We start from the raw sequence: 17139 nt of genomic DNA on the forward strand, positions 1-17139 counted from the left end.
GAGCAAGTCGGAGTCCATGTGATTTCAAATCCTGGCTCTACACTTTGATCTCTCTGTGGCTCCCTCTCCTCATCTTTTTTTTTTTTTTTATGTTTTCTTTATTTCTGAGAGAGAGAGGGAGAGAGACAGTGTGAGCAGGGGAGGATCAGAGAGAGAGGGAGACACAGAATCTGAAGCAGGCTCCGGGCTCTGAGCTAGCTGTCAGCACGGAGCCTGATGCGGGGCTCAAACCCACAAACCGTGAGATCATGACCTGAGCCAAAGTCGGACACTCAACCGACTGAGCCACCCAGGTGCCCCTTCCTCTCCTCATCTCTTAAGAGAGGATATAATAGTTTCTACTTAATATGGCTGCTATGGTGAGTTACAATCCATAGCACATAATAAATGCTGTTTAAGCATTTGCTATAATTATTATGAGTAACTGAAAGCCAGGACCTTGCCCCCTGATCTTCTCTATATTCCCAGTGCTTAGAACAACCAGCTGAGAAAAGTCTGTCAAGTGACTATTGTTCCCCTTCATTGTTCCTTTAAGTGACAGTATCTACCATTTCACAGTGCTATATGGATGTTTTTACCCCAGGATCACCAATTAATGTGACTTCATGGTCTCTTTTACACACATTTATTTTACTCTACCCACATTGTTAAACAACCTACAAGAAGTACAAAAGCCTAGTCCATTTTCCAATACCAGGTCAGATCTAAGCTGCAAAAAAGGAACAGTACCATAAATTACAAGGAAAGCCTGGGTGTCCTGTACGAGTCATACTGCCTGTCACATGGTGGATTTAAAGCTGTAAGTATGGTCACAGGAGAATCTCTCATCTTCGCAGCAGCCACACAGTTTCTGTCAGTGCAGCTTCCTTAGATCAATGCATCTTTTCTTTTGATGACAGGAACAACAAGACTTGGAACAGGTCTTCAGAAAACAAGGAGCAGTTTGAACACTAAATAATTATATCAGTGTTTCAAATATCATCAAGTCAAATACTTCTCCCCACCATCCCTATCCCTGATATCTTCCTACTCCTTTGAATCCTAGGAGAAGTCCTAGACCAAGTTGTACAGAACCACTCATTACCATTAAATGCCATGCATTTGTTGCGATCAAAGAGCAATGATGACATTTGAGAGGAGGCCAACCAAGAAGATCTAATGTCAGAAAAAGGTTTTAGAAGTTAGAGTTTATAGAATGTCTTCACAAATAGGTTTTTCTATCTATAGCCAGGTAGGGGTGAGGGGCAGTGAGTCAGTATTAAGTGATTTGATGATCTAGGCTGGAATATTTGAAAACACTAGAGCAGTGTCTCAGCCAGCTGTACTATACCCACCAGCAGACATCTGGCAATTTCTGGAGATGCTTTGGGTTGTCACAACTAGGAGGAAGGTGTTCTAGAGGAAGCTAATTCCCTTTTTGCTCCCGAAATGCTTCATCTTTACTATAAAATGTTCTTAACCATTATCCCATTCTGTTTTCTAAAATCACACCCCATGGAGACCTGTATATCGCCATTGTCCACCCTTTCAACCCTGTTAATCTTTAAAATTGATCAGTACTGCTCTATTTTCTGCATAGGACCATAGCTAAAAAAAGGAAGTTAAGCTTTACAATTTATATTGTGGAAATAGATGAAAGTCTAAATGATTATTTAAGAAATGTTGTACTACATTGATAACTTCTACCCTTCTAATGACAAATATGCATCCTTATAAGAAAATTCTAGTAGCTAATACTCACATAGTGTTTGCTGCATGCACTATTCTAGGCACTTGATATAAATTCATTTAACCCTCACAACCTTCCTCTTACTGTGGAAGAAAAGGCATAAATAAATAGATAAATAGATAAAGGATTTACTCTAAAGGTAGGTTTCTGTTTCTGGCAATGGTGTAGTAGGTAGTTTTGACCAAGCCACCTGCTTAGGAGAATTAGAAAAGCTGAGCTAAGGAAGTAACTTTTACAAAGAACTATTTGAAGCACTAGAGAATTATCAAAGCATTAGAGAAAGAAATCCAGCAGTGGAAGGGAGCCTGACATTTTGGACTATTTCCTCCCTAAAGGTCTGCCAATTATGGAAAAGGTGAAAGACAGTGGAAAGCTGAAAGGAAGTCTGACAAGTTGATGTAGCTGAGGGATCATCTTAAACATGCCGAAATGGAAAAGACTTGCCAAACAGTTCAGGTCTTATCTTGGGACCCTGAAAGGCTACAACCTAAGAATAAAGATGAACCAAAAATTGACCAGTTTTACAGATGCTGAAGCCCAGTTTCAAAACAGCTCAACCCTGATTAACAAACAGCAATCTAAAACTGTTCATGGTCCTATCTTCCCACTGGAACAAAACAAATCTTCTGTGAAGGAACATACTATCCTATGCCTCAAATTATCACTATAATTCTTCACATTTAATAGGCAACACTCAATCAAAAATAACTATAGGAGGTATATGAGGAGACAGAACAAATTTGAAAACCATGGAAAATAGCAAGGATAGCAACAAAACCATAGGCCATTAAGCTAATGGAGTTATTGAAAACAGATTTTAAGATTATGCTTACTATGTTCAAAGAAATAAAGACTAATATTTTCAATAGAGAACTGTAAGTCATTTTTTAAAATTTTTTAAAATTTTATTTTATTTGTATTTATTTCTAGGAGAGAGAGAGACAGTGTGAGTAGGGGAGGGTCAGAGAGAGAGGGAGAGACAGACTCTGAAATAGGCTCCAGGCTCTGAGCTGGCAGTCAGCACAGAGCCCGACGCGGGGCTCGAATCCACGAACCACGAGATCATGACCTAAGCGAAAGTCGGACGCTTAACCGACTAAGCCACCCAGGCGCCCCTGTAAGTCATTTTTTAAAGACAAAAATGATAGCACTGAAAATAGGATAACTTAATTCAACAGATGGATTTAATAGCAGATTGGAAATAGCTGAAGAAAGAATTAGAGAAATGAAGATAGAGTGAGAGACGGAGCATCATGGGGTGAAATACCCATTGGCTGATACTTGTTTTCTCTTATGAAATCTTGAAGCATCAACATTTTGGCAAAACCTTCAGCTAATTCTGTTTAAGTGTGATTGTCACACAGCATTGAGTAAGTGAAATTTGTGAACAGAGAGGAGATATTGAGAATGTAATGCTATGGCCTCTTCATTTAAAAGTGTGTGCTAAAAGACAAGTGATTATGAGGGACATAAGTGAAATAGGTTTCCTTTAGTGTAAGTTTCTTAGCATTTTAATAGATCTTTTTCAAGGGCATATCTTCTAGTCCTATTCCACTGGTTGCTTCAAATGTGAAATAGACCTACTGACAAAGTCCTTTCGTTCTTTGTCTTGTAACTTTGAGAAGCTATTTACCCTCTAAGTTTTCATTTCTAAAAGGGAGATAAAGAGCATGAACCTCAGAGGTTTTGTAAAATAAATTAAAAAAAAAAATTTTTTTTTAATGTTTTTATTTATTTCTAGGAGAGAGAGAGAGACAGCATGAGCAGGGGAGGGTCAGAGAGAGAGGGAGTCACAGACTGAAACAGGCTCCAGGCTCTGAGCTGGCAGTCAGCACAGAGCCCGACGCGGGGCTCGAACCCACAAACTGCGAGGTCATGACCTGAGCGAAAGTCGGACGCTTAACCGACTAAGCCACCCGGGCGCCCCTAAAAAAAATTTTTAAGTTTATTTAGTAGATGATACCCAAACTGGAGCAAGGAGAGACAAAAGCATAGGAAATACAGAAAAGAACATAAAAGGCATAAGGGATATGGTAAAAGGTCTAATATGAGTCCCTGGAAAAGAGATAATAGGGCATAAATAATATTTTAGAAGATTATAATTGCTAATTTTCCAAGAGATAAAAATCTTCAAGCTATAGATTCAAGAAATGCTTCAATCACAAGCAGGATAAATACAAAGAAACCACAAGTAGGCATATAATTGTACAACTACTGAAAAGCAAAGCAGAGAGAAAGATCTTAAAAGCAAGTAGATTTAGGAAGGAGAGAAAGTGATAGATATTTCTTCAAAAGAGCTGCAGGGGCGCCTGGGTGGCTTAGTCGGTTAAGCGTCCGACTTTCCGACTTTCGCTTAGGTCATGATCTCGCGGTTTGTGGGTTCGAGCCCCGCGTCGGGCTCTGTGCTGACTGCCAGCTCGGAGCCTGGAGCCTGTTTCAGTCTGTGACTCCCTCTCTCTCTGACCCTCCACTGCTCACGATGTCTCTCTCTCCTAGAAATAAATTAAAAAAAACATTAAAAAAAAAAAAAAAAGAGCTGCAGTAATACTAATAGCCAACTTCAAAAACAATAAAGGTCGGACCCATAAGGGCAGAAAGAAAACTACTACCAACCTAAAAATTCTATACCCAGCAAAATTATCCTTTAAAACATCATCCAGGCAAAAGAGGATGTGTCACCTTCAGACCTGCACTACAGTAAATATTAAGACATATTCTTCAGGTAAAAGGAAAGTGGTCCCAGATACAAAAAGGAACAAAGAGCAGCAGAGAGGAAATATACATAGCTAAAGTTAAATGAATGACTATGTAAAATCATGTCTTATGAAGTTTAAATTAAAATATACAACACTAGTTTGTAAGTTAGGAAGAGATAAGCGGGGTTAGAGTGTTATAAGTTCATTGTGTTGTCAAGGAGAGGTAATATTAATGATTTATGCAGATGTTGATAGGTCAAAGAATCATGTTTCAGTGTCTAAGGTAACTGCCAGAAGAATAAACAATCCATGAATAACTACCAGTAGATATGGGGAGTTATTTTTTTATTTTAAAGAAGTCACTTCAACTGAACACAAGAGGAATATAAGAAAATATTTTTAAATGTAAATTATGTTAAACATAAAGAGATTAAATGAGAATGTCCAACTAGAACATCTAAAGGTAAATCATTCATAAACTCTTAGGCTAGTTTTTTAAATATTTATTCCTAAGAAGGACAAGAAAGAGTATTTTTAACTAAGTGAAGGATTGAGACTTCTTAAAAAAAAGTCTCGGTTATGAAAACCAATTATGTCACACTTCTCTGAAAAGTTTAAAAAGAGGTCTCCTGCAAGGTGTTTTGGAGAAGATCTAATTATGTGACTTCCTAGACCCTGGAGACATCATCCAATATGATCACAGTTCTAATATTGATTACTTACCTTAAACTTGATAATTTATTTTCTTAATGAACTTTAAGCCTTCTAGTCTGTACCATGGGCATAACACCTACCTCAAAGCTTAGATTCCAGGAGATCATGTATGCAAAGCACTTAGCCCAAAGTTTGGCACATAGTAAAAGCTTGATACGGGTTCCCTATTAAGTTACTACATCCATATGTGTTTGTTGAAACGCTATGTTGTACACCTGAAAATATGACACTGTATATTAACTAACTGGAATTAAAATTAAAGCTTAGAAAAACATTACTACATCCAAACTACACAAAGGGTGATTGATAACCCACACACGAGGCCCATATATAAAATACAATATAAAAGATTTTTTTAAAGAAAAAATAAATTAAAAATAAATTTTAAAAATTAAATGAAGCAACATAAAAGAGTCATTGTGTCTCCTCTCCTACACTCCCCAAAATCCAGAATTTTTTTCCAGAATGTTATAAAAAGTCAAGGCATAGAGAACTTAACACTCCTATGGAAATACCCAGTTCTATCAGATTCTAACATTTTGCCACAGAAGATTCTTACTTAACAACGGCAACATTATAGACTCAATCAAAGTTCTCTACATGCTTACCTGATATTGGACTGCTTATACTCGATAAGGGTTAACACTCTTTTGGCATTTGGAACACAGGTGTTTGAAATAAACCTAAAGAGAAATAAGGGAATTTTAAACACACACACACACACACACACACACACACACACACACTCACAGATTATATGTACCTCGGGCTCCCAGTTCTTAAATTAAGTAATCTATTCCCCACCCTGTGCCCTACTTTCACCCAAGCTCTTAAGTGGTGCTATCAGTCCCTTTTTCCTCACACTTTGAACCTCATTTTCCTCACCTGTAAAATCAAGATACTACCACTTGCTTTTTCTATAATTCTGACAACAAACCAATATTGGACACAAAGTACCATAGTTAAAATCTTCCGTGGGAAGTAGTTATTATAATTTTACTCATTGCATGGGCTGAACCCTTGACCTTGGCCTTCTGTCTTAGTCTATTAGCCTGTAGTTTTTCATTTTCTCCTTATTTCCCCACATTTTCTCCTTGCTTTAGTTGGTGAACTATTCCTACTTATCCTACTTATCCTGCCTGGACAGCATGACGTCCTACACGGTTAATCACCCCCCTCCTGTGTTATTTCTGCACCACTTCCAGGCCACAGATGCCACGGTGTCTATCACCGTGTTGCATCTTATCTCCTAGGAGAATAAATTTCTTGAGGAGGAGTTCTAGGTCTTGTTCCATTTATCCTAGCGTCTTGGAGTATGTTAATGAAACCCATTGTTTTTCTTCTGGCAAAAGAGGGAAGTAACTTTAGAATAGTTTAAAAATCTATTTGCTTCTAGCGTCTAGTAAATGGCTAATACGAGAAGTAAAGTTTTCATTCAGGTCTTAGCACGCCTCCTTATGGGCCTTGAGCCACAAAGCAGCACCTCAAATGGGAAAGCCGGAGGACTCCGGCTCAAATGCTTGTTGAAGTGAATGAAATAGCCAGGTGTAGGCTATTCCAAAATGAAGGGCCCATGCCCCAGCAAAGGAGACAGAAACCACTGAGCCCAGCCTACTGTTTTCACAGAGTCTATAGTGACCAGAGTCGAATCAGGGGAACTGGAAAGGCAGATCATAAAGTCTTTCCCAATCTTAATATGTTGACAGTGAATTCAAATTAAGGATGAAAACTGCTTAGCCTGAAGAAGTCTCTCCCAGTCCAACCTTCACAATGAATTATTTCTCTTATTGCTCCACCTTGTGGACAAACTGTGGAAATTTCCTAGAACTAAGGTCTAAAAACAGCTTCAAAATATACCAACTAAAAAAGGATTATAGATAGTTCCATTGTACACAAGAGTTCCCCTAAATAATCTGAAATTTTGTTCCACAGAACTACCAAACCAAATTTAACATCAATTTTGAGAGCCTCAAGTGTTCATGTGGACAGTCCAATTCAGTTCGGTTCAAATATTAACTAAGTATCTATGAATTCCCTGGCACAAACGGTGCCAAATGAATGAGACAGCATTATGGTCATGCTCCATTAGGAAACTCTCTGTTTAACATCTGTATCTGCCCCATCCTCCTCCATGCCCCACTTTTACTTACCTTGTTAGTTCTGGAAATGCACCACACACAAGCACTCTCCCATCTGGTCTTACAATCTTTACAGTGAAAATAGCCATATTTGGGGTCCAAAAACTGCAGATAAGGGGAAAAAGTCTTTTGCAATCCTTGGGGGGAAAGCCAGATCATCTTTCCTTGTGGTTTTGTATAAAAAACAAAAAGCCTGGGCACCTGGGTGACTCAGCATCCAGCTCTTGATTTCGGCTCAGGTCATGATCTCACAGTTTGTGAGGCCAAGCCCTGCATCTGGTTCCATACTCACCGTGCCAGAACCTGCCTGGGATTCTCTCTCTCTCTCTGCCCTTCTCCTGCTTGCATGCTCTCTCAAGTTAAATGAATAAACAAGAAAAAGAAAAAAAGAACAAAAAGCTTCCTTAACCCCATTCATAGCTCTCCTCAAGGCTACTATGAAAATGTAGCATTTCATCTCTCAGGGATTACTCTGGGATTCCTATTTCTCCTCTCAAACTTTTCTAATGTTCTTTCAACAATCCCATCAGCACAATCTCCCCCAAAAGAAAATCTGGTCACATATTTGACAGACCTGAAACCCCATTTTATCTCATACCCAATAGCAATGGTTGCCAGACTTCTGGTTTTCACATGCTTAAAGTGACCACCCTATTTTACCAAAAAGTTACAAAACATATAGGCCATTTAAATCACATTATCAGAACCACCTCTCCTCCATCAAGTATAAGAAGAATGTGAAAGATTTTTCTCTGTTGCCCCAGAAATGGAAAAGAAAAGAGCAAAGACAGGGTGAGGCTAGCAGAGGACTGAGGACAGGGAGGAGAAAGTTCACCTGGAAGTTGGGTTTTCTGAGCAGATCTGCTCTGCCAACTCTCTGTGTCTGCTTGATCTTCCTCCCCCAACTCAGGATGCCTAAGCTCCTCCTGTGTGTCCTCTTCAGACGTTGGCATTGGTGGTGACTGCTGCTGCTGCTGGCTGGCCTCTGCAGGATCCAAAAGTGCCTTTGTCTCCTGCTCTTCCCCCTCCTTCTGCAGCTGGATCAAGTTCCTGCGACCTATCGCTGGTGAATAGATTCCCCAGGCCAGCAGGGGTACCTTGTGGCCTGTGCTGCCCCACGGGGAGCGTCTGTGCAAGGTGTGAGAACCCAGCGAGCACTGCACGGACTTGTCCACCCGTGGGCTCACCTGCACGCCCACCTCCCTGGTGTTGGCCTTGCAAAGTCGCAGGGTGGGGTTCATCTGGGAGAGAATGGCCATAAGCCGCTCCCTCTTAGAAGGGTCCATGCAGTACTCAGAGGCATTTGAGGGCACCACCAACCCAGTCCTGGCCAGGAAAGTGGGGGGACCAGTGTTTTGCCTCCATTCAGGCTGTCTGTGCTCATAGAGTCCTGGCTGGCCCAAAGGCATTGTATTCCCATAGCCCTGGTATGAGCCATAGGGAACACGGACAAAGCGTTCCATCTGCTCACCCACCCCGCAAGCACAGCGCAAATCCCAGTGTGGTCTCCTTGTTTTGCCTTCCTTCCCTTCTTTTCCAGATCAGGTTAGTTTAGGTCCATTTCAAGCTTCTCAATTTATTGCGGATTCTGATGGGAGCTGCTGCTTATTACCCTAATTAAAGGATGGGAGATCTACCCATCTACAGAGGTCTCATTTCCACCTGACCTAATTGCCCTTCCTATCTCTTCAATTAACTCTTCCAGAATCTGTTTTCTTTTTTTTTTTTAATTTTTTAAATGTTTTATTTATTTCTGAGAGAGAGAGAGAAGAGAAAGAGAGACAGCTTGAACAGGGAAGGGTCAGAGAGAGAGGGAGACACAGAATCTGAAACAGGCTCCAGGCTCTGAGCTGTCAGCACAGCTAGCTTGAACCCACGAACTGTGAGATCATAACCTGAGCCGAAGTCGGCCACTTAACCGACTGAGCCACCCAGGCGCCCCCAGAATCTTTTTTCAAAGCTGTTTTTCACTTGGATTTCTTATTCACACACATGCTTTCATTAGCAAGTCACTCAAGTATCCTATAGTGACTATTTTATAAATCCTGTTTTAAAGCACAGAGTAAATCAAATACAAGTAGTAAGTTATTTGTGTAGCAAACTAGAAGAGTACATGGAAGTATATCACAGTAGAGCCAATGAATGTAAAGACCCTGGTACCACAGAAGCAAGGAAAATAAAGTTATTGGGGTGAGGGGTGGGGTGTATATGGTACCAGAAAAATGTACTTTAGAAGGTTGTACTGCATGCCAACAGCTCTCATTAATTCATTCTTAGTGAGGACCGCTCTCCCAAAAAGGTGAAAAAAACAAATTGTTCTGATTCAGAGAGTAAATGGAAACTTAATCACAGGATAGTTAAGTATCTGAAATTAAAGGGACTTGAACTGAAACCTGGGCCTTGTTACTAGGCAAGCTACTAAACTAGGCTGGTTTCCCCATGTGACAATACTAACCAATGTATAGGATTATTATAAGATTAAATGTGATATTACCTATAAAGCACAGAGCAGAGTAACTCATGAGTGTTCAGTAAGTGTTAACTAGACCTGGATAAGGATCACAGCTGTGTTCCTCTATTTAGACCTGGATGATCAGAAGCTTTGCTATCTGCATCGGTAAGGCTTCCTGCTGGAACAAAAGATTAGGACCACAGTAAAATGACACATATGTAACCACGAAGAGCCCAGCCTTTTGATCCAAGGTTTGTTTCTCGCTGTTTACTGCTCAAGAGCTTTGTGACAGCAGCAAGATCTATAAGCAGCTCTCACCCCAGAATCTAGCTGCAATCTCGGTTATACAACAAGCGGTCATCAAGCGTCCTGCTACACAGGTCACAGGGCCTGTGAATGATGAGGACAGATTCCAGTCTTCCAAGGCGACTTGGGGAGAAGACAGGCACAAAACAGGATGACTGGCCGCTGTAAGAATGTAAAGAATACTACGGAAGCCTCGTAGAGCGGAATACCCGCCGGAAAGAGTTAAGGTGGTTTCAGTTTTTCAAGGCTTAGAGGTCTTGGAAACCTGCCACCTACGAGCAACGCGGGGACTGGAACTAAAGTCCTCTGGCTTCAAATCTCAGCCCTTTCCACTCCGGAGAGCACGCAGCCGGGAAGGCAGTTAGCCCCAGCCACGGACCACTCTGGGGGTTTCCGAGGGCGGCCACTTTGAGGGACGCCCGTTCTTAGGGGAGAGCAAAGGTCTTTCAAAGAGCCCAGGCCGTGCCCCCTAGCGGCCACGCAAACGTGAGGCGGAGCAGAGAGAAGGAGGAGGAGTCGCGGAGAACACAACGCGTGCGGCTGCCCCCGGCAGCGCGGCCTGGCGCTCTGAAGTCTCCGGGAGAAGACAACAGGCCCCCCAGCGCCCTCTTTACGTGGTTCCAGACAGGCCGTTCAGCAGCGGAACAAGAACTCGGCTTTCGCCACACAGACGCTCCAGAGCCTGACTTCCGGGTGGCGCGCACGTACGTGCGCGTCATGGCGTCACCGCGTGACGTGTCCGAGGAGCGGGCTTTTGGCGCGAGCGTCTGAAACAGGGGCGACGGAGGCGGAGCTGCTGGGACTCCGCGCCCTGGTTGTTGTCAGAACCGTGGGTCGCCGCGCGCAGGAGCCTGCGGGTCAGATTTCTGATCGAGGTGCCGGCGCCTTTTTTGTCAGCCTTCTCCGGCCAAAAAGAGCTCCACTGGCGGAGGCGGTTAGTGTTGGCTGGGTGGAGACGGACGGGCCGGGCCTCCGCCGTGAGAGGCGGCCGGGGAACGCCTCTCCTTCCCGGGGTGGGATCCGCGGCCGACCTCGCCCCGACTGCGCGTAAGGGCCGAAGGTTCGGCTTCTCCGCCGAGCATTCTCGAGCCCTGGCCCTCCCTTGGGACTCCTCTTCCTAACTTTGGGCCCCGCCAGCCGCCCAGGGTTTCCCCTGAGCTGCCCCAGATGTCCCAGTCTGTAATGTCCTTAATTGGGAAATAACGATGAAGTTACTTTAACGGAATCTTGTTTTACAGCTCCTGGTGCGCTGTATCCGTCTTGCTTCAATCCTCAGGCAATTGCCGTATTACGAAGATTTACTGTTTTGAAGTTGTCGAAAGATACTGATCTCTCACTGACTTGCAGGCCCTAGCCGCTCGTGACTAGTTAGTGAAAAGTAAATATTTAAAATTCTGAACTTGAATCGCGCTTCCCACGTTTTAAATGCTTAATGTGGCCAGTGGCGACTGCATTGGACAGCACACAGACGGAATGCTCCCATCATCGCCGTGAGTTCGATTATCGTCCCAAAAGATAGGACCGTGGTAAATAAACCATGTAACTTTAGGCAAGTTTACCTGGCTCTCATTGTACCTTAGAGTCCTAAGGACTGCGTCCCTGTGAAGTGTATTTTGGTGTTGTGTTTTGCAGTTACTTACCAAGCACTGGAGTAGTATTGTAGATAAAAATGCCTCTTGGATGCAAAGAGAGACCAACTTTTTTTGACCTTTTTAAGACGCGGTGCAATAAAGCAGGTATTGACCAATTTTATATGTATTGATCATTTACCTTCAGAAAATGTTTTCAGAAAAATATGTAAATATGCATGCTTGCTGAAAAGAATTCAGTACTTCATGTTTTTGTTTACACTATAAACTGTTCCTTATGGAGTCCTACATCCATTTAAGAAAATGGTCCATCAACAGTTAGCCTAGCCGAATGATGAGTGTAGAACCCTGGGGATAAACAGGAGACCAGCCTCTTAAAATCAGCAGTAGGAAGAATTGCTTTTAAAGCACAGACGTTCTAGGAAATCAGAGCTTTGGTAAAAGCATTGGTGCTTTTTTTTTTTTTAAAGAAATTTTTAAGGTTTTTATTTATTTCTAGGAGAGAGAGACAGCGTGAGCAGGGGAGGGTCAGAGAGAGGGAGACACAGACTCTGAAATAGGCTCCAGGCTCTGAGCTGGCAGTCAGCACAGAGCCCGACGCGGGGCTCGCACCCACGAACCACGAGATCATGACCTAAGCGAAAGTCGGACGCTTAACCGACTAAGCCACCCAGGCGCCCCAAAGCATTGGTGCTTTTAAACTTTTTAGTCTCAATACTCAAACTATTAAAAATAATTGAGGCCCTCAAAGAGCTTTTGTTTATGCAGGCTGCTATGTAGAAACTAAAACTAAGAATTTAAAAAAAAGTTTATTAATTCACTTAAAAATAAGCCCATTGCATGTTAACACAAATAACATTTTTTAAAAAAACTATATTTTCCGTCCAAAAAGAAGGATGGCACTGTTTTTCTAGTTTTGCCTCATGTTTATTTATATTTGAGAGAGACAGCATGCAAGCAAGTGGGGAGGGGCAGAGAGGAAGGCAGACAGAATCCAAAGCAGGTTCCAGGCTCTGAGCTGAAGACAGGGTTCAAACCTACAAGCCATGAGATCATGACCTGAGAAGCAGTCTGATCCTTAGCGGACTGAGCCATCCAGGAGCCCTTACGATTTTGCACTTTAATATCTGGCTTAATAGAAGATGGCTGGATTCTCATACCTGTTTCTACATTTAATCTATTGCAGTATGTTGTTTTGGTAGAAGTACATAAAGAAGCGCCAGCCTCATACAACAATGTAGTTGAAAAAAGGAGTTTCTTAATCGTCTTCAGTTAATTGTGGATATTTTTCTTTGATAATACACCAAAAATTGACAAGTGGTAGTTTAAGGGTTGCATTATGGGTTGGAAACCATATCATCAGCTTTTTATATGCTTGTTACATTGAATTCTGTTAGTTTTTCTTGCACTTTGAATAATGTTGGGCATTGATAATTTGTAAAGTATCAGTGTTGTGGATTACAGATATTCCATATATTGATACATTGTATTAAACTATAAAAATCACATGTATTAATTCACTAATCTCATCAGAAAAATCTAAGATTAAGAAGATAAGTTTACAGAGACTTAACAAACTTTAACAAAATTTGAATTCCCATTTAAAAGCTCCCATCTTATCACTGGCAACAAACTTTATTCTACAGTGATAGGCTCATTTCATTTTTGAGAAAATGTTCACCAACTCACCTGACTCAAAATGACATTTGTTCATTGTTCTTTCTACTAAAAGTGGCTTTCCATGAAAAATGTACTAATTCAGCTCGTAACTCATCACTTGTGCTTTTTTAGACAACTGTTGTACTTAATATGAAGACATGCTTTATGCATACTTACCATTTTGTCACAGAGAATATTAAAAAGATGTGCTCAAGGGTGGGGCTTTATAAAGCTAATTTTTACTGCTTCACTAATGATATTTTAAGTTGGACTGGTTTTTTAGTTTTGTTTTTGTCAAGTGCATGATGATGATGGATACATACAGTTACTAGCACCGATTATTGCCACTGCCTTGACTCATGCAAGCATGTCATCAGTTTTACACATGAGGGGTGCAAATGTCAACATTGTGAAAAAGAGAAACAATGCCTTCGTATTATTGTGAAAATAGTTTTGGCCTAATGGAGCTCTTGAATTTGTCTTGGGGACCTTCCCGTCCCCCATCCCCAGTAGTCCAGAGACCACTACTTTAAGGGTGGATAGATCATAGTAGAAATTCTGTCATTTCTCTTTAACAGGGAGTCTTTTTATTCCATTTGATTTGTGAGCCTACATGTTCCCGTACTTACAGATTTATCACATCCCTTTATGTACTCTTTGTAATTAAATTATATATCTGTGGAATGCATTCTTACTATGAATGACTTGTTTCTGAATCATGAATATAAGAGAAAGAAATCTTTAGAAAAGCTAACTAATATGGCTAGGAGCAAGCACCTTCTAACATTTGTAAACTCTTGTGAGACCATTAGATTGGAAGGAGAACAGATTAATGACTTGTTTAATTAATATGCTTTAACAAAAGTAATCTACAGTCAAAATCTCAAGCATCCTTTTCTTTGTTATGAGCCTCACTGGCTCATGAACTTGCCTGTCATTGATTAAAACCAAGACGGAATTTTTATTTTTCTTACAGATTTAGGGCCAATAAGCCTTAATTGGTTTGAAGAACTTTCTTTAGAAGCTCCAACCTATAATTCTGAACCCACAGAAGAATCTGGATATAAAATCAGTTATGAACCAAACCTCTTTAAAACACCGCAGAGGAAACCTTATCATCAGTTGGCTTCAACTCCAGTAATATTCAAAGAGCAAGGTCTAATTCTCCCAGTGTACCAGCAATCTCCTTTAAATGAATTCAATAAATACAGAGTAGACTCGGGTAAGTAATGTGGTCCAGTAGACCAGGGAAAAACATGAACCAGGGATTGAGACAAACTATGTTAAAACTCCCAGCTCTACTGGTAATTGTGCCCTACTGGTCAGATCAACCTCTTCGGCCTCACTTTCCTCACCTGAAAAAAATGGAGATGCTGAAAATAATGCCTGATAAGTTTGGATTAAATAAAATAATGCACTTAATAAGTGTTTCTTCCCTCCTTTGATTTAAGATATCCTGCCTCATTTGTTAAATTATATCTTTCCTCTACCAGAAAAAAAAAAAGTGGGACTTGTTTTGATGTTAATTAAATAAACTCTATTTCTGCAGGTTATCACAGAAGACAGAGAAGGGTATTTTTATTAATTTTCTATACATGTCTTTTGATTTGGTAACAGTTTCCCTGGCATACATGCCAGATATTCTAATCAATCATGTAATAAGATTATATATTCAGTCATTCAAATGTTTATTACCTACTTAAATGATATATTTTCCCTTTCTCTAGAGTATTTATTACTGTCAAGTAAGAGGAATTAACAGGAGACAGATAAAAAGAACAGTTTAAGATTGAATGTGGTATGTGTCAAAAGCAAAGTACAAAAAGTACAATGAAAGTTAGGAAGAAAACATAAATAAGTTTGGGAGGAATTGAGGAGTGATTTATTTGAATTAAACCTTCAAAGAGAGGTGAGATTCAGAAATGTGAAGATGATAGAGTAATAATGCATGTACTAGGTGGAAGAGAAAACATGAGAAAGATGTTTGTTAAGAGAATGTCATGTAATTCAGATTGTTGGAGTGCTGAATGTCTAAAAGGGACCAATAAACAACCTAAAAATAGAAAGAGCACCTAGAGCCAGGTATTGAATGCCAGACAATTGAATTTATTTGATAGGTTGTTCAGCAGAAAAATCACATGTAAATTTGATCATGCTACTTCCTGCTTCATATCTTTGATTACCTCCCTTTGCCTTCGTGATAAAATCTTAACTCCTTAACATGATTTACAAGGTTCTTTTTTTAATCTAGTCTCTCATTAACTCTTGCCTCCTGCCATAATCCCTCTTCCACCCATCTGCAATTTACCATTCATTCATACCGAATTTCTTTTTGAAGGCAACTTGCTCTGTGGCTTTTTATACATTGTGACCTCTACCCAAAAGTTAGTTACTTTTTCCTATCTTTTCATCTAACAAGCTCATCTTTCAGGTCTTGATTTATCCCTTTGCTTCTGGGAAGTGTTCTCTGTCACACTCATTTAGCTTCTAGTGGAGGAGACTTAAAATAAGCAATTACAGTGGAATAAATACTATGAAAGAGGAATTCGTGGTAATGCACATACAAAGAGGATATAATGGCAAAGATTTTTCTTGTATGTTATTGGATACCAAGTGGCACACAAAGTGAGTATACAGTAAATATTTATGGAATAAATGAGTATTTGTTTTGCTTTAGAAAGCCTAAAAACTGGCCCCAATTGTTGGAGATTTGTTCTTCAAAATGCGATGCCTAGATTGTGAGAATCTCCTGAAGTCCTGAATGAAAAGGTAGATTTCAGGCCCTACTTTGAATCTACTAAATTAGAATCACTAGGAATAGAGCCCATACATGTACATTTTAAGCTAATGGGGTGATTCTCATGGAAACGGAAGACTGGAGGCAGGGAGGCCAGACAGGAGACATGCTCTGGTCCAGGTGGTAGTGGGCCAACAGCCTGAATTAGAGCAATGGTAGTGAGAGTGGATATGGAAGATAGAAAATGTAAAACCCCACAGTCATCTAAACCTGGAGATTTCAAAGAAAGGATCCAATCACAGGTTTAGAGCATAACTAAGAACATAATGATGACATTCATAGACATTATAAGCACTGGAGGGAAAACAGGTTTAAGAGGGAAAAGGCTTGAAAGGATGAAAAAAAGTAGGTTGAGTTGGACTGTAATTTGAGACTGATGTTAAGGTGGTGTCCTGAAGGATTTGGGGAATACAAGATTAAAACTTCAGAGAGCACACAGACAGGAGAGAAAGTTCTAGGAATCAAAGTGATAAAGTCATCACATGTGGTGAGGAAACTGATGATGACGAGGCTTAGGATAGAGCCTTAAGGAGTATTTAGCATATGAAATGTAGACCACAGGAAAGAATCATTCATTCAACCAATATCCCATACTTACTTTGTGCATGGCCAATTTATTAGGCATTAAAGGTACAAACGTGAAGAAGATGCCTTTTACTTCTAGGAACTCAATCTTGTGTAAGATAAAATATGTAAATAAATGTACGGTGTGATGTATGCTATAATAGGATCACCTGTGAAAGTGCTATGTTGTGGACATAGTAAAGGGAGCAGCACTGTTTTAATGTGCTCAGGAAATGCTCTGAGCATTAAACCAGTTGATGCCCAGTCTACTGAATCTGGAAAAACATACCTAAAATCACAGGTTTATTCTCTAATTTAACCTGTTGGAATTAGTCTATCTATAATTAGGGAGGGACAGGAATAAATTAATAAGGCCACTCTGGACTCGCTGCAGAGGAATCCAATTTTTTAAGGTTACAGTGCATAAATAATTCTGTCTGTAGTTTCGTGATACTTTTGTTTTTGTTTAGTTTAAATTCAGTATTGAAATGTAAG

The 17139-nt window shown here is 40.5% G+C and overlaps 2 protein-coding genes across 2 annotated transcripts in view; one reads left to right on the forward strand and one right to left on the reverse strand.

The window, feature by feature from the left end:
- Positions 1-778: 778 nt before the first annotated feature.
- On the reverse strand, positions 779-8740 carry ZAR1L (zygote arrest 1 like). The gene is given in 4 exon segments (XM_077752526.1): positions 779-922; positions 5748-5822; positions 7290-7414; positions 8095-8740. Coding segments are annotated over 4 exon segments (990 nt in total).
- Positions 8741-11236: 2496 nt separating this feature from the next.
- BRCA2 (BRCA2 DNA repair associated) overlaps positions 11237-17139 on the forward strand; it is a 57453-nt gene continuing 51550 nt past the window's right edge. The window contains 2 exon segments of the mRNA XM_077752525.1: positions 11237-11771; positions 14260-14505. Coding sequence (XP_077608651.1) covers positions 11705-11771; positions 14260-14505 — 313 coding nt within the window. The 5' untranslated portion in view covers positions 11237-11704.

The sequence above is a fragment of the Crocuta crocuta genome, unplaced genomic scaffold (genome assembly GCF_008692635.1).
Source record: "Crocuta crocuta isolate KB4526 unplaced genomic scaffold, BGI_CrCroc_1.0 scaffold190, whole genome shotgun sequence".
NCBI lineage: Eukaryota > Metazoa > Chordata > Mammalia > Carnivora > Hyaenidae > Crocuta > Crocuta crocuta.